This window comes from Epinephelus lanceolatus, chromosome 16 (genome assembly GCF_041903045.1).
Source record: "Epinephelus lanceolatus isolate andai-2023 chromosome 16, ASM4190304v1, whole genome shotgun sequence".
Classification (NCBI taxonomy): Eukaryota; Metazoa; Chordata; class Actinopteri; order Perciformes; family Serranidae; genus Epinephelus; species Epinephelus lanceolatus.
The window spans coordinates 26,525,126-26,551,142 of record NC_135749.1 but is presented as its reverse complement, the minus strand read 5'-3'; the positions used below and the strand labels follow the sequence as shown (position 1 = coordinate 26,551,142).

Sequence of the window (26,017 nt, the reverse complement as noted above, 5' to 3'; positions counted from 1 at the left end):
TCCTGAGCAGACTGGCTCCACATGCACCTCCCTCATTGTTCCATCAGGAGGAGGGTGAAATCGGAGGTGAATGAATTAGACTTTCGCCACATTGTTTTGGAAATGAAAAGGTTTTTCCAACTGATATCAACACACCTCTTCCTGTTTCTCTCTATATTGCTCCATTAGCTAGCGACTACAACCAATAAGTGGTTAGGTGCAGCTTTATAAGACCGGTGTGGCTAGCTAGTCGCCCAAAAACTCATTCAAGTGGATAAAGTTTTGTAAATAACCCTGAGTGCATGATGAGACATGAGACATTTGAAACACTTTTAGCTGTTTTTTGAAAAAGAGAAAAGTTGGGGATTTAAGTGTAAATATGCTTTGGTGCTGATTTTTGACATATATTTGGCATATAACAAGAAAGAGATATATGATCAGTTAACACAGGGACACAGGATTAAAACTGGAAAAATGCATTTTTATTTCATTGGGACTTGAAGCTTGTGTTGACCACAGACATTATTTCAGGCATCTACCCATAAATCCAATTGAAAAACCTATTGTTTATGAGACGAGGGAACCAGAGGTGCAAATATGCCAACTCATATCCCCAGTTTAGGACTGATTCCTGCTGCGCGCTATTACTTTACAATTTAATGATAAAACATGTTTTAGAAACTACAGAGCAACGTTTTTAGACCTTAGGAAAGGTCACTTCCACTTTAATATAAATGTCTGATATATTTATTAGTGTACATGTTACACACTGCATCAATTGTACCAACAGTTCGGACACTGCTAGTTTGTCTGCCACACTTCTGTTGAGCTGCAGAGGTGGAAAGACCACTTAAACCCCCATATAACTTTGTGTTTGAGCCTTCAGGTGACCGTGTGTGTGTGTGTGTGTGTGTGTGTGTGTGTGTGGGTAGAGAACTCATGCTCACCTGTTTTTTATGTGTCAGATTGAGCTGTGATGTGATTTGGTTTGGTTTGGAGGCAGGCGCCAGTCCTATGCATAATTCAGCACACAAGACAGGAAAAAAATAGCAAACAATAGCCTGCAGTTGTAGATGGGGGAGAGCAGGTTGACACTGTGTTCTTGGTTTAGTGTGTTTTTGTGTGTTTCTATGGCAGGGACTTTAAGAAAGGGGGTGTCTGTCAGAACTTCCTTTCACTCTTAACTTTCATCTTACTACAGAGCACCTTTCTCTTTTTCTGTTTCTCAATTTCTTTAATATGAATTCTTTACCACCTGCCCATCTCATCTGTGCACTTTATTTTTTCTTCCCCCTGCTTCTTATGTACGGTGGGAGTAATTACTTTATTTTCTAATGAGCCAGGCTGCAGTCTATTTCCTCTACGCTATATAATAAATGCCTGTACATATTCATTAATCACTAAGAATAATCTCTTTGCGAGTGTTTATTTACATTCCTGTATACTGTTCATTAGCATCTTTCCTTTCCTTTCAGTGGATTTTTTTTTCTGCACCTCCCCTCCTCCCACCACTTATGCTTATGTTGCATTATGGGAGGATGTTACAATGGCTTGATGCCTCAAAGCAAAGTCTTCATTCTTTCAAAATGCCACTAATTGGAATGATTAGCATTTGAACACTTTGAATATGTATTTGTTTACGTGTTTTTCAAACCAGACCACTTATTTACTGGCTGTATTCTGCATATATATGTGTGTGTCTGTTTATGTGTGTGTGTCCCATCAAGGATCAGAGAAATGCCAAACAAATGCACAAGAAAAATGTACAACTAGTTAATTATTTTGGGTAATGCTGCATTTTACTCTAATTATATGTAATTCTACATGTAATACTAGTTTATTTCCCCATTTTTATTTTCATAATTAGGAAAGTTACTGAGCCTGAATAGAAAAGACACAATGATTATGTTTACATGCACAAAATATTCCAGGTTTAGCACTTATTCTGAAAAAGTAATCCCTTGCGAAGCTGTTCACATGGCTAATGACAACTATAATATTCCCCTCCACATGGAGCCGTGCATATTCTGATTGGTATGCCCTAGCATGCTGTTTATGTCATACTATGGAAAAGTGGAACAGCTGGAGCTGCTTGTGCCATTTTGCTTCTTTGTGTCAGCAAAAAGGATTTTTGAGTGAGTTGTTCGAAATGCACTGTATACATGTCCAAAGATTGCTCCTAAAACCCAAAAATTATGCTTAATTTTCTGCTTAATTTTTTAAAAAGGTCTAATTCAGAATATCCAAACAGAATATTCTGTTTACATGACCCGTATCAGATTCAGACTAATGTCATATTCGGAGCAATAGTGGAATATTAGTGTGCATGCAAACATAGTAACTGATGGCTGTGAACTGCAAAGGCTCAGTGTCACTGAATTAAACTGATTTTTTTATTATTACTTTTTAGTTAAAAATGTCATCGTGAATTATTACCCGCTCACTAGATCTCCCTTCATGATTCTGAATGTGAGGTTTTAAATATTTTAATTTAAAAAGCTTGATAGTCTTAATTTTTTAGATTAAGAGCAAAGTCACACTGTACACCAGCTGAGAGACAATCAAACGCACACACACATGCTTATCTGTCATCCTGCCTGGATTTTCTTCCCCCTCCATTCAGCTTTACTGGGCAGATATAAAATGCAATGATAGAGGCAATGATACAAAAATTCCCCATGAATAATAAATAATACCTGTGTTTTCAGACATCACAAAACAGACAGATGGAGACGGACAGTGAGAGACAGATACAGACAGATCTAGTGTGTCTTTGATCCGCTGCCTAAAATGACTGTATTATCCTGCTGCTCCAGAGGAGGACTGAAGGAGTGTGTTTATGTGTGTGTGTGCATATGTGTACAATTTTGTGCGTTCCCTCAGTTCCACTCGTGTGAGTGACAGGCAGAACATATTCATTAGTGTGGCTGTTTTCAGCGAGGAAAGAGATGAATTGATGGTTAAAGGTCAGGAAAGAGATGAGCAGGAAGTGAGAGGAGCAAGAAAGAGGAGCCGTGAACTGATGGGGTGACTGAGGGGAGGAGGAGGAAGGACGGAATAAAAATGGAAGAGAAACAGAAAGAGAATCGGGGACTTCAGTGCCATAGAAAATCCTGAGCATCGTGTATTTTTAAAAATTAATTGAAAGGCATTAAAGTAAGTGAAAAACAGCAATAATTATTATCCTGTACAAGAAAGAAGACAGGGAACACCCCTAACACTCCCCTGCCACTAAATTTAACCCTAATGTCCTTAATGGTAGCGCTCCTCCGAAACATAAAGGCCTTTCGACTAAGCTAACTGCACCCCTTTATTTTGCATAGTATTTCTGAGTGACAACCCATTTTGCTACTTCATTATACATGGCATAATTAGCACTTAAGCAAGAGTGGGTGGTGCTTGTCGATTATCATACTACGTGCTGCCTGTCATTTGTTGACAGTGAAACAAAGAACTGGTCTTTCCACAGTAATGAAATTGTTTGCTTAGCGAGCCCGCAGCATCACACACCGCATCTGAATTTGGAAAGCTTTGTGCGGATAATTCAGCTTCAATTTTGCTCCTCCGTCGTAATCAATAAGAGATGAGATATCTGTCGGGATAAATTTCACCGCGGCTCTCGCAGATTGAGTCAGAAAAAAGTTCTGAGGTCAGTTTAATTGAGAGACTCGGAGAGGAAACGGGGAGTCCAGATTAAGAGCGTCTCCATCCGTTAGTCTCGTGTCGATACGGACTTGTCAGTCAATCCATAACTGTATTGATCTATTGTCAGTCCCAATGTACTGACCCAAGCACTGTTCAATGCCACACACACACACACACACACACACACACACACACACACATATACACTCAGACAAAGAAGTGTGTGCAGTGTTTATCCATTCACGGAGTGCGATGAAGCTGTCTGCTCTGACACAGCTCAGCTTTAATAATTAATCCGTTACCTCTCTGCTATCTACTTGTGTCCTCGTTCTTTCACTCCCTTTGTTCCTCTGCTCTCCATGCATCCTTGCTGGACTTTCCCCAACTGTCCTCTTACGTCCGCAATCCACATTTGCGTCCTTCTTCTTTTGCTGTCTCACCTCAGATCTGTGAGTACAGTAGGGTAGATTGGATATATATCAATGCCTGCTTTCTGGCAAAAGAGAGTTCTCTGTATTCCTCCCTTGACCTTTGTTTGCACACAAGCTTTGTGTAAAAACTGGAAATACAGGAGGGTAAAGACTGTTTCTGATGTCCTTGAGAAGACTCCTCAAGCTATTGCATCTATATTAAATGAGACTGGAATCCCCAAACTCATCTCTCTTCTTCCTCTCTCTCTCTCTCTCTCTCTCTCTCTCTCTCTCTTTTCTCCTCTTTGTAGCACCATCTCTGATCAGTGAGCTGCGAGCGGAGAAGATTGAGCAGAAGAGCATCACTTTGGTGTGGAGGGAGCCCTCTTACCCAAACAGCAGCCGCACAGAGTACGAGGTCAAATACTATGAGAAGGTAAATCCACTGGTACATCCTAATCTGCACATTGTTGTTTTTTAACTGCTGTTTTTCTGTTACCAGTGAGCTGTTATAAATTAAATTTGGTAAGAGCCAACCAAATGGAGGAAACCAATAAAGGAAAATCAATGTCTAAGGAATATATTAAGTGCTTTTGTTCATGATCCTTTGGTATTAGAACCCAATAGATACACCTGCATGACTGATACTGTGCAAATGGGGGTCACTAAGTAGCTCGAACTTGCACTCCAGAAATGCCAAATATATGTCTGATGAAGAGGGAAACAGGGAAATCACAGCAGCAGAGGCTTGGATCTCCTGACTGTATGGCTCAAGCTCCAAAAATGCTGGATCCTACATCTACTGTACTGCAATTCAGTAGACCCTCTCTGCCTCTTAAATGCTTGCTTCTTTCAACAACACCGCTCCAGTTTATGATGCAGATGTTCTGTTGCAACATTTTTTATAATGCATGAGCACCGGAGTCACAGAACACATTATACAGCTACTTTCACAGGCTGAGGTAAGGTTCCTCATGATGAGTAAACTGAACTTCATTTGTATAATTGATTGAGTGCCCCTGCAATGATTTTGTGTAAGACAATCAGACCGTCAATACAGCAGCAAACCACTTTGCTATGTAAAGATATAGCAGAGCATCCTAAGCAGAAAATGAAGTCACACGCCCTCTATGTGTGTGTTGTAATCAGAGTTTCTCGATGGTTTCTTTGGAGTAAGTCAGTCCAGGCACGCATGCGTGTTAGTGCACGTGTGTATCCCACTGGCTAGCTCATTGCCACCACTTTGCCCTGCAGTCATACAGTGGTTATCAGTGATATTGGTATGGCGTTATGGCGGATGTGTAGTGCCCACTTTATGGTTCCTCCAGTTAACACTTATTGTTTTTCCACCAGTGTGGCACGAGTTTCTGCACCTAATTTTAAACCGTCCAGAGCTGAATTGGTTCGGAACCTGAAAAGTTGGCTCCCAGCTGGTACCAAAAAATAGCAGGTTTTTCTTAGTGCGTACTGTGATGACGTCAGTGGATTTGTCATATTCTGTAGATTGAAAAACAGAAGTCAAGTTAAAAATTGTCTGGAAAAAAACAGCGTTTATTGGTCTCATCAGTAGTTGGTCCATGCTTGTTTTTTGGATTAAAGCAAATATCTGTTACAACAGGACAAAAGCTCACAGGTAATCAACGCAATTCGCCATTTTGCTGCTTCTGTTTACCTCCATTGTGTGTTGTGCAACGCCCTCCATTGATGACTCATCCTTGATTACAATGGCTCTGCTCAGAACTGGTGGAAACTTGAGTTGGTTTACCAGATAGCACCAAGGTTCCAAAAATCCTGAATGGAACCAGTTCAAGAGCCAGAGCTAATTCGTTTAGCACTGTTTATGGAGTTAGCGCAGTTAGCTTCTAGCCGCCGGCTCAGCCACTTCCACGTTCAGAACTGTCTCCACACAACTCGTACGTTTTGAATTTCCCATAGAGCCCCTTTAATTTTTATTTTTTATTTGTTGATATAGTCATCAGATATTTGTTTTAAATATTCAAATATCATCATCTGCGTCATATTCAAAAATCCTGTGGAAAAAGCTGAGACAAAATCTTAATGTTTCCTTTGGTGCACCTGCTAATTTGCCAGCAAACCCCATAATGAGTGACAATGCATGTTGAAATGATGAAAAATTTAAGGAGAATAGAAACTTACCATAAAGGCAACAAAGGGAAGTAATTTAGTGACTGTTGTTGTGTGACTTTGGAGCAAATTAGAGGTGGTATTTTTAAAACCCTTTCCATAAATGAAATCATTGTCTTAAAAACCTAGCTACTGAGAAATTGTTAAAGCAAAATGTGTATTTTTTCATCCATTTACAAGGGCCAATTATGTCTAACCCTGAGTCCATATTACTGCCACATTTTCTTTTGCTTTTATGGATAACCACTGTAATTTCATCGGCCTTATCATGCTCATTTAACACAGCACTTAGTCAGATTGTGGCCACCACGTCAACAAGTCATAGTCTTCACAGTAAATCTGTCATGCACGTAAACCACAGCTGTCACGCTCGCACTCCTCCATTTTCATACGCTGCGTTTTTTGGCAACGCCAGGTCTTTGTGTTTGGCTGTGTCACACTCGCACCCATTTTCACACCACCTACTCTTCTCTATGCTTCACCATATTTAATAAAGCCCTGCTCCGCGCTGCTCTACTCCCACAGCTTTAAAAAAAATAGGGAAAGATTTAGAGAAGGGATGGGCGAGGAAAGACTTGTGGGAAAAAAAGAGAAGAGATAGCAAGAGGTATACAGTGTTGCATTTTGAAAGAATGAGGTGCCTGTGTGATAACTGAGGGCAAGGAAAGATTAGAGAGGGTATTAGGTACAGATGAGGGGAAGATGACTTGGCGGAAAGATGCTTGTAAGAGCAGAGTGATAGAGAAAGGAACGAAGGTGCTTTGTGGGGCCGGATGCAGAAGAAAAGCAGAATGAGGGAGGTAGATGAATGGAGAGAGTAAAGGATAGATGGAGAATAACTGAGAGTGAGACAGGAAAATTGGTGACAGGCCATGAAATGAAAAGGCAATGCAACTACACTGCAGCAAAGAGCCTATTAAAGTATGAAATATGGCTTTGCTTAGTCAGTGTATAGCCTTTCTTTTCCTTCTTTTTTTATTTATCAAGATGCAGCTTTACAGTACGGGCCCACATGGTGCTGTATGAAATATTTAAGTGTTTAATCTGCCTCATAGCAAATAACAAATTGTTGACGACAATAATGACCAACAATGATGATGACTAATAATGATTAACTCACTGTTTATTCATAACTCGATGTTACAAAGTGTCATCTGTGAGTCTGTTGTTGTTTTCCTCCCACCAGTCATGTCTGAGGACTCTGTGTTTTCATCCTCCTGTGTCCGTCTCTTCTCTGTGTCGCAGACTTCATTAGCTCACGCCACAGGAGTCACTCATTATACAGTAGCTGCCACTCTCATTCTCACTTAATCTCTCCTGATTTCATTCTGCTTGCATCCCTCTCTCCGACGTTCGTTCTGCTTTCTTTATTCCTTTTTCGTGCGATGCTATTCTCGGACATAAAAAGGCAATAAAGATCATGCTAGCAGCACTGCGCACACTCAAAAGCTCACTTTCACTCGCTTTACCGTGACTATTAAATCAGATTTATCATTAAAGCTCTCATAGAAGCTCAGTTTCAATTGGAGTGATCTTGTTGACGTGCAGAGGCATGATGTGCAAAGATACAATAAGGACTACTTTTTGAAACAAGGTGTGAAATGGATTACAACAAACCAACATTATGAGGCAACAAGTGGAGTAGTTACGTTAATGTGTCACCTGCCCACCGCCCCTATTGTGCCCACTTTAGCAAGATATGAGTCATTCTCACAGAGAGAAACAAACAAGCACCGCCTTTGGTTTATTTTCCTCTTGAATGAATAGAGCCATGCTTTCATTGGGTTTTTATCATTTATATCCAAAGCACAGAGGGATACTTCTTTACTGAAAGCTGGTTAAAGGTGCTGTGTGTAACTCTGGAGAAATATGGTTGATTCCCAGGTCGTCAAATACCGATCTATGCGGTTGATGATTCAGTCCGACTACCAACCCAAAGCACTGGAATTTGACACCCTGGGAATGAGACTCAAGAATCAACTTATTCCAGAGTAACATACAGCACTTTTAATCTAGAAAGAAGTTTCAGCCCTGGATTCCACCAGGTGCAGCTGCACCACGTTCCGACTTGGTATTGTTCCGTTGTCCGCGCAGCGTCCTACCACATCGGTTGTTTTTTGCGTGCCCGATTTTGTAGACTCTGTCATTCTTTATCGATGTTTGTACTTTTACCATAGGTGGGTAATTAGGCAACATAGTTATATGGTTTCCTTTTGTCTATTTAAGTCGTTTTTATTGTTGGTATTACTACTATTAATGCTGTAGCCTACAGATGAAGTTAACACCTTAAAAGTCCAGATATGTTGGCTCAAAGATATGTAGTTTTTTTCAAAAATGCATTCATCCTTATAATTATTTTGTATCTATATTTACATATATTTCTATTTACAGTGTGTTTATTTGGAAAATTGACCAGATGCTACCGTTCCACTTCCTGTTTGGCTGAATTTGCACTTTAAAACATGTTGTGACTCTGTCAAAAATAGAGTAGAGGCTTGGTTTTTTTTTAGCGGTGCAGAGCGGAGAGTAACTGCTGGGTCGCTTCCGAAATGCTCAGCAGTGCATCTGGTGAAATAGCAAGCATTGTCTAGAGTGGCCCAATCAGCTCCACCCAACCTGTTCTTATTCCAAGGGTGTCAAATAGTCCCATTCCCTACATAGTGAATTTAAGCTTCTTGGCTCAGACTGTTGGCTCTTAGCCCCTAGGAGCAGACCAAACCATATAAGGCCCGTTTCCACTGCAGGAACTTCGGGGTAATTTTTCGGGGCCGGGGCCGTTGGTGCATGTCTCCACCACAGGAACCACCCCCGAAGGACAGAGTTCTGGAACTTTTACAGGGGCTAAACAAGTTCCTGCCTCGGAGTAGGTACTCAGAACAGCTTCAAAAAACTCCTGGGTGGGGCTTGGGGTTTACTTGGTGCTGATTGGATATACTCAAGGCGGGATGTGACGTCAACAGAAAGCAACAAAATAGCCGGCATTTTTAAAACTCAGCAGACAAGGGTTAGCTCGTTCATAGCTTCTACCACCATGTAAATAAAGAGACACACCAGAAACCCAGCAACCACCTCAGCTCCTTCTATGTTGATTATCGTCTTTCTTATGTCTGCTTTCTTCTTCTTACTTCTGCTTCGTACTTCTGCTTCTTCTTCTTTGTTGTTCTTCTTCTTTGTTTGTTTCTTTGCCGCGTCGCCCCGGTCGAAATGGTCGCGCAACAATTACGTCACATCCAGAGCCCGGTAACTTTACAGGAACCTTCCTCCTACTCTGCCCTCTCAGTGGAGACACGGTGGTTGAGAGTGCCGAGTGAGAGGACGTTCCTGTAAAGTTCCTGGCCCCCAAATAGTACCAGGAACTTCTTCAGTGGAAACGGGCCTATAGAAATACATTTGTAGGAGTTCTTATGCTTTGATAAAAGATGATACTTGTTTTAGTGTGTTGTGTTTTAATGTCCTTTAAATCTGTATTGCTTTTGAATACTGAATTTCCCATCTGCATGATAAATTCACCCTTGGGTACTAATAAAGAAACTTTGTTGAGTAATCGCAGTTAGGTTTAGGCCACCTTGCAGCTGGAACTTATAGCTGTGCTCGTTGGAATCCAGGGGTAAGACCTCAGCTTGGCCTAGAAAACCGTATAAAAACTTTGCCTGACTCTTTGAAAAGCTGTTCCACTGTCTCAATAAGTGAAACATTACCAAAGCCCTTGATTCAGTTACAAAATTGTCTCGCACATCTCCCGGCATTACAAACTCTGCCATGGAAATGAACGAGGCATCTGACAAATGGATTCCACCTACTCGTCTCACTCCTCCTCCTGTTTTTTCTCATTCTTTGTGTTTTCCGTCTCTCACTTCACTTTCTGTCTCCGCAGGAACAAAAGGATCAGAGTTATTCTACTGTGAAGACAGCCGCCACACGGATCAGTGTCAACAACCTCAAGCCTGGCACCACATATGTCTTTCTCATCCGCCCTTTCTCCACGCCAGCCCCCTCCTCATCCCTGTCGTCTTCGCCTTTGTCATCCTCTTCTTCCTCCTCTGCCTCCTCCTCATCCTCCTCTACTTCTTCCTCCTCTTCATCATCCCCCTCTTCATCGTCCTCCTCCTCCCCGCCACCCATTGACTACGGAGCATACAGCGCTCCCCTGGAGCTGCAGACACTTGGCGAGTGTGAGTAGCCGTTTTACGCCTTCTCCCCCCTTCTCCTCCTCAGTCTTTGCTCCCTCCTCTCAGCACCGCCAGGCAGATTGGGATAGGGGGTTTGTGTAGGCACTTGGCCAGCCCACACAATGAAGTGTGCTGCTAGAGTGAGAGAGATAGGCAGAGACAGCGAAGGGGATGTGACTGTGTCTGAGATTATGTGTGAAGACGCAAGATTTTACCAGTAAGCTGTGAAATGGTTCTTCTTTGTGCAAGTAGATACTGTGTCCCTTGTGTCACCTCGGGGTCTGGCTGGGACTCTGTGTGAGTCGAATGTGTGTGTATGTGCGGTGTAGGGCTTGTACTTCTCATGAATTCTTTGTTTTGAACCGTTTATCTACCAAGGAAAAGGGATTTGTTGAGCATTCACAGTCTAACTCACCCGAGAGCTGCCCTGCACCACCACTATCTTCCACAGTTGGCCAAAGACCAGCTCTACCAACGATTATTTGTTTTTAAGCGAATGGGGTCTTGCACTTCTTTTGTTTTGCTTTAGGGTGAGGGATCTTGGTTGTACCGTAACTTTTTTTGGACGATGCATATTCAGTTTGCTTCATTCGCCTCAGGCTGGATCAAGAGTCAAGTGACTGACGACCTGACACACTCACAAGGCAGCAGCACAGCTACCTCTAGTGGTCATGTACGAAACGCAGGCACGCAAACAGATAAACAATATTAACAACACACTATCATCAACCTTTGTCACATTATTGTGGCATTTATCTGTCAAGTGCATGAGGCATTAAGCAAGTGTAGGTTGATTGCAAGCAAACAGAGTTGGCAGGTGCACAGCTACAATATTGGGGGTGAATGTTAAATGCTTACAGTGAGGTTCTGAAGATTAATGTTCACTTTTGAGAAGATAACTAATGGCTACCGCATGCTCTGGCGTGTCCCAGGGCAGTAGGTGTTGCAGAACTGTTGAGGTTCAAAGTAAATGTTTGACCTCAAAAACAGCAGAAAACAAAACTGTTGCTGTTTTTAATAACTGCACAAGTTACTGCAAAGCCAACAGCAACCTCAACTTTGAAATCAGTGTGGACAAGAAGTCCTTACATTGCTTATTAAAACTAGAAATGTAAAAGTCTGTAACTCCATGGCAACGGGCAAACTTGAAGAGCTGCCATCTGCTGATGAAGATAATGTTATGTGATTAAAAGTAGTTTTACTGCAACTGTATTTTCTGCATTACTGAAACACATGGTGTCGTTATATTTGTTCCTTTGAGTAATTTTAGTGAAGTATGCAAGTGCTTTTCATACAGTATAATATAAGAGGGTCAAGTGTAATATTAGTAGGTCGAGTGGAGTGGAGGTCGTGGCTTTCCGAAAAAGGACAGCGTCAGTTTACCCTGTGCTCTAATCAACTGCCTATGAAATTAATTCAGTCCTGAAGGTCATTGCATTATTATTTGTCCTTATCTCCTGCTCGTGTTCACACCTAATACACAGTAATTGACTCACTGCATGCTGGTGTGTTAAAAAGTGTGTTTTTGATATGATGAGGAGCGTGCAGTTCTTTGTCCAGCTAACTGTTGCACACCCACTTCAGTAAGGTGTGTTATCAGTGGTTAAAAGTGTCAAAGATTTGGGTTAGAAAGGGCCTGCCACACCTAATAAGAAGGCCATTAACAGGCCATGTGAAATGGACTCATGGGTCAAACAAGCACAGGACTTTAACATGAGAATGGGGTTTATGCCCTGTGTGAAACCAGTCGTCTGCACTGACTTATTTTGACTGAAGACGTTTGTTTTAACTGACGTATTATTATGTTGTTTTTGTGCGCAGCTGGGGGGAAGTTTGCCAGAGGGCTTTCTAACAGAAAGGGATTTATTGGTTAAGGTTAGGGGGAAAAAAGTGGTGGTTTGGGTTAAAATTAATAGATTCCTGGCAGATAGCCTACAAGGAAAATTTCTGTCTTGTGCGTTTTGCACCTAAACCAAACAGTGACCTTCAAGGCTGAAAAATGAAGCCAAGTGCCAAAATCCGCAGTTTCTTAAATGACCACTTGGGGCTGGCCTCCAGAAGCATGTTAGTTCCCATGTTGAAATGCCCAACTTTATGAAAAGGACATGTTTAAAACTTGGTTCAAGAGATGGTTTTGGTTGCTATAGCTAAATGTACATATGTGACAGGCTGTTTGCAAGCAGTCCCTACAGTCTGTGAGTCAGGTCCACCCCTCGGTCATTCACAGCTCCACCCTCTCACCCAACTATGGTCACTTCTGGCTCCAAAAAGCCTAGTTGGTGACGGCCAAAATTCAAGGATTCAAAACGGGATTTCACAAACACATGGGTGAAGTCATGGTAGTTACGTCCATTATTCTACACAGTCTCTGGCCTCAACCTAACGAAAGTGAAAAATGAAACTCAACAAAACTGTGCCTGTTTCACAATTTTGGATAAACAAGCAGCCATTTAATGGGTTGATAACAGCTTTTAAAGCTAATGGTAGATGTGGCAGGTCCCTGCTAACCCATATTTATAAGGCTAAAAGATAATGGCCATTAAATGGACTAATAACACCTAAATCAGGTGTTTTTGTTTATAATGTCTAACAAGTGTTTTTTGTCATTTCCAGTGGCACTGGCGTCCAGTGAACAGAGTCCGGTGGTGATCATCGTCGTCGTGTCTGTGGCTGCCCTGATCATGCTGCTCTCTATGGGAGTTGGGCTGCTCATCTGGAGGAGGTATATATGTGACTATTCACAGATGTAAAACATGCATTAATCCACTATACACTTCCTATAGCTCATCCTGTCACTCTCAGATTTTAATACCCTTTGTGTGTTACACAAACACACACTGACATGCAAATGTGTTCAAACACTCAATCACATACTCCATCAACTGTCACACGATATTCCGTTATAATCCAGATTACAGTAATCCAGAGACAGGAGGAAGTCCCTGTGTGAAAGGAATATGCAGTGGCGGAGGGAGATTGGCTGATATTACAAGATAACCAGTTACACTCATCGTTTAATATGCAACCTAAAGAAGTCAGCTCGATAATGGCGCTGTCTGCGTTGAGGGGGGGAATGTTGGCAGGGTCAAAACCTCCTTTGATCATTTTCTTGGCTCGGAGTTCATAGTTCTTTGCTATTTAATTAGTTTTCACATAGAGAAGTGGGAATTGTGAAACAGCAAAGAAGATGAGAGAGAGGTTAAAGAAGATGAGAGAGAGGTTAAAGCAATGGCACTTGCATAACAGCTGACACATGGTTTACTCAGACCGATAGTATGCCTGCCCACCAAAGAGAGTTCATAATTCTTTTGTGCTTTTTACAATATGAGTGGACAGTCATAATTCATTCTTTCACCACATTTTGAAAAAGAGACCTTAAAAAGATCAGACAACTGAGGTATTTCACCTGTAAGCAGATGGTTGGAATCCAGGTAATTACAATGACATCTATGGCTGTGACCTGTGGGCGTACTGCTCAGTCTTATTAAATCAAGCTTCTTTCAGTTTGGAGAGTTTTGTGGTGGCGCGAAGAGACCAGACAGACTGCAGCAATCAGTTTAAGAAGCTTTTTATGTTACATTTTTTTAATTTGAAGTGGCAGTCTGGTACACTTAGCCCCAAATACTGGGTCAGTTTGGGTCCACTTTAATACTCAAGTGCATGAAATGTAATGACCAACATAAAATGGGGTCAAGCATTGTGTTAGAAGTAGGACAGTTAAAAGATACACACCTGCAATTTCAATGGGACAGTCCACCCAAAAATAAAAAATAAATATTTTTCCTCTCACCTGTAGTGCTATTCATCAATCTAGATTGCTTGGGTGTGAGTTGTCGAGTGTTGGAGATATCAACCGTAGAGATCTCTGCCTTCTCTACAGTATATTGGAACCAGATGGCACTCCGCTTGTGGTGTTCAGAGCTTAAAAAAAGACAGCAGTTTCATGTGGAAACTTTTTTTTTTAATACGTAGCTACACCTGCCAACTGTATCACTGCGCAGAAGGAAGCGTGCATCTACTGCTAGTTCACCTAGCACCACTGAGCTAACTAATGTCCCAGTTCAGGCAAGGGTGTCGTTAATGTTTAAATCTCGCACTGTCATGAACACAAGCCTCTCGTCCATGAGTGGGTGCATGCTTCTAGTGGGTGCCATCTAGTTCCATTATATTCAAGAGAAGGCAGACATCTCTACAGCCGATATCTCCAACACTCAGCAGCTCACACCAAAGCAATTTAGACTGATAAATAGCGCTACAGGTAAGAGGAAAAATATGTATTTTTGATTTTGGGATGAACTGTCCCTTTAATTTTGTTTTTTGATAGCTTTACAGTAGAAATACAGAAGAGAACTAGGGTGTCGATTTTGGGGAGAATCTATTTAAAGTTAATACTGTAGATACGTTTTATTGGACTCCTTTGGGGGCTAACTTGCAAGTCCTTGCAGGCAGTGGTCTGATAGGATACTTAAGACAATATAGACCAAAAATTAGTAACAATAGAAAGCCTAGTTTTTACTTTTGTTATTATTTGTAGCAAGTATCACATGACTTAATTTGTCTTTGAGTTTTATGATTCTACTATACTGAGAGTCACACGCAATCGACCAGTCAATCAACCAGACACTTAATGAATGTCTTGTTTCAATTCAACACTGCCATTCTGTGTCATCTGGGGTGCTTTAATACATGTTTTATTGTCTTGTTTACTTCACTGAGTATATCTCACCATATACTTGCATGTTTTATTCAGCTGAGCAGATAAAGGGGGGGGCGAGAGTGCATTTCTCCTCGCCATTCCAACCACTTTGCTCTTTGACTCCTGTCCAATTCTACATTCTGCCAGCTCGCCTCACACACGCCCACACAGACACACACACACACTCTAACACAATGTATAGTATACGCGCCATCGCACATGAGAACACATAGGCAGGGGGCACATATCTCCTCCCACACAGGTACACACATGGCCAGAGAACCATTGTTTTTTTTTTTTTTCATTTGGCTGGCATTCAATTGATATCTGTCGAGGGAGATTTTCAGATACATTGTGAAAGTGTTTGTTTGCATAGTTTGTTTGCATTCTCTTGGACTTTCCTCTACATACATGCTACCTTTTCTTCCGGACAAAGCAAAGCAAAGGGAACGCCTACTTGTATTAAAAGGGAATTGCGGCATAGAGACCACCAAACCAAATCAAGATAGACACAAACAACCCAATGATTGAGTCAGCCAGGTGTAGAAATGGGCTCTATTCACTACCAGGAGCACCATACAAACTGGTGCTGTCAGTGGAAAGGAATATATGGGAATAGATGTACACACATGAAGGACACAGCTGTGAGACAGGAACAGCCCTGTAGTAGAAATACTGTGCACAGAATGTACAAAAAATGTGCTTACTCTTTGTACACACACACACACACACACACACACACACACACACACACATACACACATAAGTATTTAAACACATTGTTGCTTTGAGGAAAGGCAATGTCATCCCCTCATGCACAGCCAAGTAATGAATAATAATGCCTATCTTTCTCTCCTTTATTTCCATCACTGCATTCATTGCAAGTGGTCTCCATTGTTCATCACTGCTGGACCATTAACTTGCTCTTCATGTTTTGCATAGAGACAAAGAGGGAATGGCTTGATGCCTCAATTACCATGCTCTCCTGTTTGCAAAGACAGCCAGCTCCTGGCCACAGCTGGGGGGGACTCAGTTACATCGATCTGCCTGCTCACACAGAGGCATGCAAATGAGTCTCAGTGCACACACATATGAAAGACACAGGCGGCTGTGTACATGTGAGGCATGCATTTGCATTTATGGAAGCCCACTTAATCAGATGTCTCACTTTTGATGTAAGGTACGTGTCAGCAGCAGCAGGTTGGCTCTGACTCTTTTTAAGACCAAAACACACCAGCAGCTTACTCACCGGTTGTTTGCTATGTAAGGGTATGTGATAGACAGAATGCACTACTGTTCTTTTTTCCAGTATTTTTGCTGGTCCATGATTCAGAAAAGTACCATGTAGTAGTCATGTTTTCATCAGATTTGCCTCTCAGTTGGCGCATCTATACTGACTTCTTGTCTTGTTTGGTCGTTTTATGTCTTTTTCTTGGGTCTGACACCTGTTACAGTGGATAAGATGAAATTTACTGAGATATAATAGTGTCCTGACCTTTACCAGGCTGTTCCTTTACCGCTGTCCGTCAGCCAGACAGCAAGATAGCTGGACAGAGCTTGGTTGTTTTTAACTATCTTTTAACGAGCTGAAGGATTTTAGTAATCAGACATCTGGGTCTAAAGTTATCAGAGCAGCTCAGCTAGCAGCTCATCCTGGTGTCTGGCCACCAGAGAGTGTCGGAGAAACACTGATGTTTACGTGGAACTGCTTTAGTCAGTGTCTTTACAAGTTTTAATTATCTGGTCCATTCGGAGAAGGAGGAGACCTCTGTGGATAATTTGGCTCCAGATGCCTGGACTACAAGGCAGGACTTGGTGCTAGCAACTCTAGCTAACTGGGGTTAATGCTGGTTTCCAGTACTTCGAAGCCGGCCCACTTTTTACCTGGCTAAATCCCCATAGTACCTTAAACTCCTATTCCACTGGACAAAAAACCCCACTAGCACCCTCTGATATCTGGCTTTTGTATAATCTGCATTCACACCCAGGACAAATTACCCTGAAGTAGTGATGGGTATTTATTGGCAATGATGGAAATTAAACACCAAGCTGGATGCGTTCAAAGATCGTTCCAAATTAGTTGGAACCGAGTTTGAAAAGAGAGACGAAATAAATAACATTTACACTGGCCTCCATGCTGCTTTCTGCTGTTTACTAACCTGCTTCATGATGCTTATCGTGACATTGAACATGACACACCAGTAGAAAAAAAAAACAGGAAGGCATCTCATCTACTGCAAAGCTGTGCACAGGACTCTGCTCTACTAGCAATGGGAAAAGTGTATTATATTGTATTATTATTATATTGAATAGCTGATCTGCTCTGGAGCAGGTTTCACAGGATCAGATCACAACCTGTCAACACCTCAACCTCTGACGAATCAGGTAACTGGGGATAAAAAATATCCCAACATGGATTGAAGTCTTGAGTGACAGGTAAAAAGAGAACATATTCTTATAGCTCAGAAGAATCGTTTTATTGTTCCCGGCTTTCTGTTCACACTCCAGTTTTAAAACAGAGCGTCTAACAAACTGTGAGATCGTTTAGGACACTAAACACACAATAATGATTATGGCTGCATTTTAATTTTGCAAAGTTTTTTATATCCCCCAAGTGAGGGCTGACAGTGTGGCTGATTTTACACTCTGATTCCATCACTGCAGCTCAGAACAACAACAGACACCTGTGTGATGAGAACTGGGAATAAAAATGTCTGTCTTTTACTAGAATAATTATCCACACGCTGTTAATCTGCCTCCGTGTTTATAAATGCAGCACTTTGGTCAGATAACCAAATCAGTCATCAACTACTTTTCCACTCTTTCCTTCAGTAGCAGAGAGTTTTTTGTATTTAGAAGGTAAAGAATGATGTGGGGAATAAAAATGGAGGAAAATTATAATGGAACAATGAGAAATTTTCCATACCCTCTTGTGACACCTCATCCCATCACACACACGCGCGCGCACACACACACACAGTCCATTGGTGCCTGACAGACTTTGATAGAGCCAGAGTTCCAGGGCATCACCCAGACATTCTCCAGGAAGCCCAGGCTTGACTGGTCAGTGCGGGGATTGTTTACCCTTCAGTGGCCACACCAGCGTGCACGTGTCTCTTGTGATTGAGTGAGTGTGTACGTCTGTGTCTTACAAGCGTGTGAGAAGTTATCAGCAGCAGGAGATGGAGAGGAGATCAAGAAGAAAGGAGGAAGCGGGAAGTAAAGCAGAGGGTCATTTCATAGGGCCATTGACTCTTGGCGACACAGCGGAAAAAAGTGGGATACGAGGGGAGAAAAATGAGACGAGGGAGAGACGGGCAGGCCGGGAGGAAAGGTCTCGAGCGCTGTGGTGTAGTTTCCTGCGTGTCTAGTACAGATCAGTGCTTTCATGTTTTAGAGAGCCCCCCACCAGCAGACACAGACATCTTCCATTTTTTATGTGAGAGCTGTCTTTCCAAAGGGCTCTGCATCAGTTTTGAAAATGTGTTGCCATTTAGTATAGTCACAAATGAATAAATTATTACTTTATCTGTAAGTATGGAGCTGATATTGATCCTTAACCCAAACCTAAAACTATATTTGGCTGGCATTCAATTTGTGCAAGAAAATGGGGGAAGGTTATGTAATCAGCAGGGATCACTCTAATGTTGATTCTCAAGGAGCAGCTTCTTCCAATGGAGGAAAACAAAGGTGTCAAAGTGAGTTTCATAAACCAGAGTCGTGCTAATGGATGAAAAGTATGATAGATAAAAGTGAAAGTGGCTTTATGAAATTCCCCTATTCTCCATGTATTTTGCCCTACATAGTAGCTTTCCACTGGCCTAATTCCTCTCTGCTTCACTTTCACCTGTCAGCCAAGATTCTATTCCTGCTGTCTCACCTATTATACATATTATTTCCATAACTGCACTTTATTTTAGAGGAGAATTCAGGTACTGAGAGGCAGTGAATAGGCTTCATTTACATGGCATCCATTCCTTTTTCTGCTTAATGTTCTTTCCCGAAAACATGAGTGAGTGAGCTCGTGCTTGTACTTGAAAATGAGCAAAAATCTGAATTTGCCATTGAGATGCATAGTGTGTAAGTAGATAAGGTTAGAGCTAATTCTGTCAGCCCAAATCATGATATCTTTTCTTTTAAACAATCATCACTACTATTACAGCAATGCCACTTAAGAAAAATCTTTGCCTCATACGGTTGCTACTTCTTCATTTATTTCCCTAATGTTGTTCTGAGTTATGTTTTTTACCCTCAGTATGAGTGTAAATCACTAGCGTTATCATGATACAATATTATATCAATTCTTTAGGCAATAATATTACAGTATATTTGCCGCTATCACAAAGTCTGCCACAACACAAGTTCAGTTTTATTCAGGGGCCTGTGATAAATATGAGACAATATCATATGCCCATTTAACATGATCTGTTACATTAGAAGCTGCCACCTCTTTCTCTTTTTGCTTTTGAACATAAAGATAGAAACAACACATAAAATTTGTATATAATTGTAACTGATTAGGTGCAGTAAATTTTACTTCAGATTGACTCCACTAACTCTCAGACAGCACATAGAATAAGTTAAGCTTCAGGGCTTTCTATCAGAAAGACCTTTCTGTAAAAAAATGCTTTAATTTCAACCCAAACCATGATCTTGATCCTAAAACTTGAGGGAGATCTGGCTTAAAGCCCCGAGGGGAAACTTCTCCCAACAGCCATAAAAGAATAAAATTCAGCTCAATAACACCTGTCAAGATTCATAGACAAATCAATTGTTTTTTGCTAGTCACTCATTATGAGCTTAAGCACTTTTACGTCTCATAAAGTAGACTGTGGCTAGTGGCAATTCTGGCATTATCATCCAGCCTACCTTCAAATTCAGATACCCATTCATAAGTCAGGGATTTTATGTTCTTACATACTATAATTTTCTTGGGTTGGTTTAATTTTCTCTATGGCCAGTATACCATACTAGGGGGGTCACCAGCCCCCGTGTTAGCAACATGACCAAAATACGTCCCTGTTGCTAACCAGTCATCCACTCTTTCCCCTGGGTCAGGACCCGGACGCTATCCTACCCGGACCCCGACCTGTAAGCAATACTTTATTTAGAGTTATTGAATTTTGATGTAACGTTTCTATATTTACTTTCGCAGCATTTGTAGCACTGGTTTAGCAACCAGGAAACTCACAGCCCAGTTGAATGCATTAAATCATCTCGTGTGATGCTAAATAGCCAATCAAATCTGTGCATTCCAGTAAGCATTGGGACTCGATTGAGTGAGACATACATGACACAGGAGAGACCAGATGAAAGACGACAGTTTGAGAAATAAGAGATTCAGGCGGAAGTAATTTTACATGACGTGTTCTAAAGACAGAGAAGCAGAAGCGTTTAATCAAGAATGGACAGACTTTTGATGTCCATTCTTCTCACGGACAGTTCAAACTCAGTATGTCCCATTATAGTTCAGGGACCATGCGATTATTAAAAGCAGCAATGTGAAGCGTCATTATGAGACAGAGCATTTTGTTTAGCAAACATACCCACTCAAAAGCGAACTGAGGGCACAGAAAATAAACTTTAGTTAAACAGTGCCTATTGTTTATATCTATTGTCCTTTCCTTATTTAAATAATGACACATTTCCTTTCTCCAAGTTATAATGTTAAAGGGGACATGGATTTCCAATGTATTCTATATTTTTCTTATTGACGAAACCCTTGGAAAGACCAAAACCAGCAATGAAGTGCTCCTCCTGTCCATGATAATAATGCAGAACACACCAGTGAATCACAAGGTTGCAGTGGGTGACATGTTTTCTTCATTTCAATTAACATGGGTGCTGTAGTTAATTTTGAGTCAGTCTAGTGTTTTGGTCTTTTTATGGGATCTGTTGATGCTAAAGAAAATATAGAATATGACTTTCCTTATTCTTTAAGTTTAATATTGCTATGCAGACAGTTGAAGAGAAAATGTATTTCTTTGGGCAAATCTACCCTTTTCTATTAATTACAGTGATGCATTCAAAATGAAATGCATTCTCAACAAATCTCTGAAGGACAAAGATTAAAACTAAGATGGCAGTTCTTGCCAACATTAACATTTGATGAGGCTGAGCTGACAGTGACAGAATTTGGCCCGAATCTTCAGTGTTTTGGCATCCACACGTTTCTTTCTGCCATCTGGTTCTTTAGAAGTGTTAACATTTCAAAATTGGTCCAGAATTCAAGTCAAAAGCAGAAAATTGGAACCAATTTTTGCGAAGGATTGAAGAACTGCAGGATTTATTTTCAAAATAGAGAATATATGTTTTCAAAGTATTGGTGATCCATGAATACTTGATCATTTTTGCATGTTTTCTTGGCAGCATCTGCCATAATCCAGTGGTTAGTTATTAGATTTGGGAGAAAGGAGTCTATTCATCAATCCAAAGTTGTGTTGACTAAAGTAATGAGAAGAGCCAGAATTGACGTTGGCACTCCCCCCCCTCCCCTCCCTTGTCTTTTTCCCAGCAGCGTCTGCTCGAGCTCCTCCAATGTAACTCCTGCTAGCGTGGTGCTGCTCTCGACCTCCTTCTCCACTCTTCCTCCTCCTCCTCCTCTTCTTTCTCCTCTTCCTCCCTTCACACAGCTGATGCCCAGGTACACTGGCATGTCTGCACTCCCCTCTTCCCTACTCTTTTTTCCCCCACTTTTTTCTCCTCTTTTCATTTCCTCCCAGTTGTCCTGCCATCTCTTCTCTACCTCTGTGCTTCTTTTAGCTTTCCTCACACCCAGAGAATGATAATAAGCCAAAACCGCCCCCCCCCCCCGTCCCCCCCCCCCTTTTTTTTTTTTTGCCAAGCTGTTTGGCCCAATTCCATATACTATATCCTCAGTACTGCGGTCTACTACAATATGAAATGAACTTGAAAATGTGATGGAGACTGTTACTGTTGAATTCATACCCCAAAAAGAAGCCACCCTCCAAAAAGAACTACTTTGCATCAGCTATTTCATTTTCGTCACATCTGTGACATTTCAAAAGAAGTAATGGAAATGGAATCATGTCAGGCAACTTTGCCTTCATGCAGCCCTGCCAATTTATTATTTTTTTCCCTTATTTCCTTGCTCCAAGGCTTAGTCACCTCCTTGTCTCCTCCTCACTCTCTTTATATCACTTAACTTGTCCCCTTAAATTTGATATTTCTGCACTCCTGCTTGCTGTTTGGCTTCATTCCGTCAACTCATCGTGCTGTGCCCTAACCGCAGTTTTCCACCCCTGCCTTCCTTCCTTCCTTAATTTCTAGCATCAGTTCTTTCCCTTCTTTCTCTCCTTGCTTCTGCCTCTGCCCCCTAACCGTGTACTTTATGGGCTATTCTGTGTGCCTCTTCAACTTTTTCTCCTTCCTTGCATATCCTTCTGCCCAATTATCCTCTTATCCGTAACCTCATATTTTCTTGTCACTTCCTCTGCCTCTCCGTCTCCCGACTTCCTTGCATTTTGTCTCACTGATTTTTCCCCTGCTTTGCCCTCATCCTCTTGTCATGTTAACCATTTGCTCCCTTACCTCTTCTACCCCCCCTTTGGTCTCTTGCATCTTGTTTCCCCTGGTACCGTCCTGCCCTCCGTCCTCATCTCTCGCTCTCCCCCATCGCTCCCTTTTCCGCTGTGCTCCTTTATCTATTCATTCTTGTCTCCTCTCCCATGTCTGGTATCTCCTGCCCTGAGGATCTGTGCTGCATGTGTCTGCTGGTGTGTTTTGACAGACAGGGTCCTGACCTTGTCTCAGACCCTGCTGCTGCACAGGCTGAGGGATGTGTCAGCCTCACCCTCTATCACATCTCCCCATGCAAACACTCGCATGCAACAAAAGAAACCACAATCCCGTAAACGCACGCGAGCATTTGCGCGTACGTGCGCGTAAGCACATACATATACACACACATGCATGCACGTAAAGAGACAAGAACACACATACTTAAAACAGTCTATCAGGCTCTCTGTGAACTCCCTCTCAGCTGTGCACCTGTTCTGTGTGAAGTGCTGATGTGCTCTGACATTCATATTAACGCACGGCTCCCTGAGCAGATATTATATTTCACTCAGACACACACACGCACACACACACGTCCAGGTCTGTAGACGCATGCATGGGCAATCTCACTCCTTGACTTTCCCAGATACCGACTGAGCACCTCAGTGTCAATCAAAGCTCAATTGCCAGACTGCATTTTGGGGTAGACATCTGAAAATCTATACGCAATTAAAAGTACAATTAGTCCCATAAAAATGACTCGAGTAAAATTTAAAAAATACCTGGTTAGTAAATTACTCACAGTACAAGCTACTTTCCATTTTAATATTCTGTAGAGTGTGTGGGCAAATGCAGAACAGTGTTTAAACAGCACTTGTTTTGATGAGCAGGCCAATTTAACAAATAAGGAGAAAGTCTGTAGAATTTATAGCACTCTATACCTTGAGCTTTATCATAACATCAAAACTTAACATTAAATATGAAACATTAACATAGCTAATGTTAGCTTGCTAACTGCATTTTCACGCACCGTATTTGCAACTTACTTCAATGTGCTTGAGGAGGTTAGAAGAGGAGTTTTTAAAAGCAGAGATCTCAGTGTTTTTCAGGAGGCACAGCATGCACTTCATCACTTAACTGTTGTCTTTTTATGCCTCTGTGCGAGCGATAGCCGGACGCATTATGTTTTCAGGTTGTCCGTTTATCCCATTCTCATGAGTGCAATATTTTAATGATGCCTTGAGGGAATTTCTTCAAATTTGGCTCAAATGTCTGGTTGAATTCCAGGATGAACTGATTAGATTTTGGTAGTCAAAGGTCACTGCGACTTCACAAAATAAGTTTTTTGGCCATAACTCAAGAATTCATATGCTAATTATGACAAAACAAATTATAATGTGATGTTTTATATCAAAAAAGTCAAAGGTCAGTTTCACTGTGACATCATAAATGTTCTGCATTAAACACTTTTCTGGCCATTAGTCAATGTCAGGCACAGAAGGGGAGACATTTGGCGAGATAACTGACTTGGTGACACTAATCTTGAAACTGTGCTGATCTTCTGTGCTGTGGAGTTGAAAATGTTTGTGAAGCATCCATGCTTTAGAATATGCAACTTCTTTGCAGCAACATGTAAAGCACTGTCAACTGTCATAACTACATATGAGTCTAGACAGACATGGATGGAAACTGTAGCTGCAAATTCACTGGTCCACAGAGGCAAAAAAGGAAGCAATTGTAGTTAAGATTTTGGTTCAAAAAGGGTGGCCAGATGTGGCTAGAGATTGTCTTTGGAAACTGCCTCTTTTTCAGGGTTTTGCTCGATCATCATCACATCATGGTCAAAAGACAGGCGGTGCCTTTTTCCTTTCAGGCAGCTGGCAACGTGGCATCTGCAGTAGAAGTGCTCTTCGTGCTCTCTTCCCCCACTACACTCAATCCCTGCTTTTAGAGCAGACTAGTGATAATTAAGGTATAGATGGCAAATGTAGTGAAGTGAAAAGGCTCAAAAATATTCTTGAGTATAGAGTAGAAGTACAGTTTTAAAAAGAAACAAGCATGTTTTCCTTAAAATATCTACTTTTTTAATCATGTGCGTTACTTGTACACCTGGTAACCAGACACAATAATAATGTTCCACGTTAACTTGTTGTTATGATGCTGGCAGATGTAAAGACATTTACAAATATGTCATAAACCAAACAGTATATGCAAAGAGGAGCACAATATTTCCATAAATATCTGGGGTATTTAGAATATATTTTATCAGCAACCTGTTTGTAACAAGAGCCTCTGATGTGTTGTCGATATTACCATCAAAACTTTCTTCAGTTCCTTGGCTGTATCCCTCTTGTCTTGTTTTTCATCCCTCTCTCTAATCCAAGTAAGCACGGCACTGGCCATCCAGAATGTCTGTTCATCACTTGTTAATCTCTCACTTACAGTATGTGTGTGTTTTTGTGGTTTGTGTGTGTGTGTGTGTGTGTGTGTGTGAGCGTAAAGAGCCAAGTTACCCCTCTAAGCCGAAAAGCCGTCAGCAGTCAGATCATAGAGAGCTCTTTCCTCTTTAGACCCCATATGGTGGCAAGGGATGAGAGATAACAGTGTGCACATATGTGTAGAAAGTACCGTTGCCCGTGTATGTGTGTGCACATGGGTGTGTGTGCGTGTGTGTGTGTGTGGGTTCATCTTTTTCATAAAAACTCCATCAGGGTGAAACAACAATAGCGTATCAATTCCCAGCCTATCTGAGTGTATCTGTGACTGGCTCAGTCAAATCAGGCAGGATTTCCACTTATTCAGCCTCAGATCTTTCTGTGGCTCATCAGTGCTGTCGCATCAGAGTTTTTTGTGAATGCCTCTCCGTATCCTCTCCATCTCCACTGTCGATACTCTTGTCTCCGCTTTCTCTCATCTCACAGTTTTTGCACATTCTATGTAATCTATTACGTTGCCAGATAAACAGCGTCTGATGCTTGTATTTGTTTGTGTCGGTGGGATAAATCAACTGTCTGATGCCTTTCTTTGTTTCTCTTTGCAGACAATGCGGCTACAGCAAAGCTTCACAGGAAGGAGATGAGGAACTTTACTTCCAGTGTAAGTGACAGTCGTCAATTAAATATTACAGATGTGCATGTATTAATCTGCAGAAAAAGCAAAACTGTGTTAGCTGCTAGTGAGAGTCGGCAGCTGCGTGGCTCGTTGTTCAGCTTGTGGGGTGTGTGTGCTTCATGCTGCTGAGTTAAGGGGGATTTATGCACGTGGTCTACGCCATGGTGAGCATTTATAGTTGTACAGTGGTGAGTTGCACCTCCAAACCACGAGTTGGCAGCGGAGGTTTCTGTGAAGTGCTGTAAAGTTTAGTTGATTCAAAACACACCTAAAACACACATTAAACGTGGCTTAATAGAGACAATCTCAAACGCAAGTACACAAATTGGCTTCATTATAACTCG

At 41.5% G+C, this 26,017-nt stretch overlaps 1 protein-coding gene across 2 annotated transcripts in view; it reads left to right on the top strand.

Annotated features, from left to right (window-relative positions):
- Positions 1-26,017, top strand: part of epha10 (EPH receptor A10) — a 221,840-nt gene that overhangs the window by 172,034 nt on the left and 23,789 nt on the right. Inside the window, exons 6-10 of one of the 2 annotated variants that reach the window (XM_078175712.1) lie at positions 4,346-4,470; positions 10,054-10,351; positions 12,962-13,070; positions 21,559-21,687; positions 25,603-25,658. In XM_078175712.1, the coding sequence (XP_078031838.1) occupies positions 4,346-4,470; positions 10,054-10,351; positions 12,962-13,070; positions 21,559-21,687; positions 25,603-25,658 (717 nt within the window). The remainder of the gene's footprint in view (positions 1-4,345; positions 4,471-10,053; positions 10,352-12,961; positions 13,071-21,558; positions 21,688-25,602; positions 25,659-26,017) is intronic. The other variant, XM_033637064.2, reaches the window with a different exon arrangement.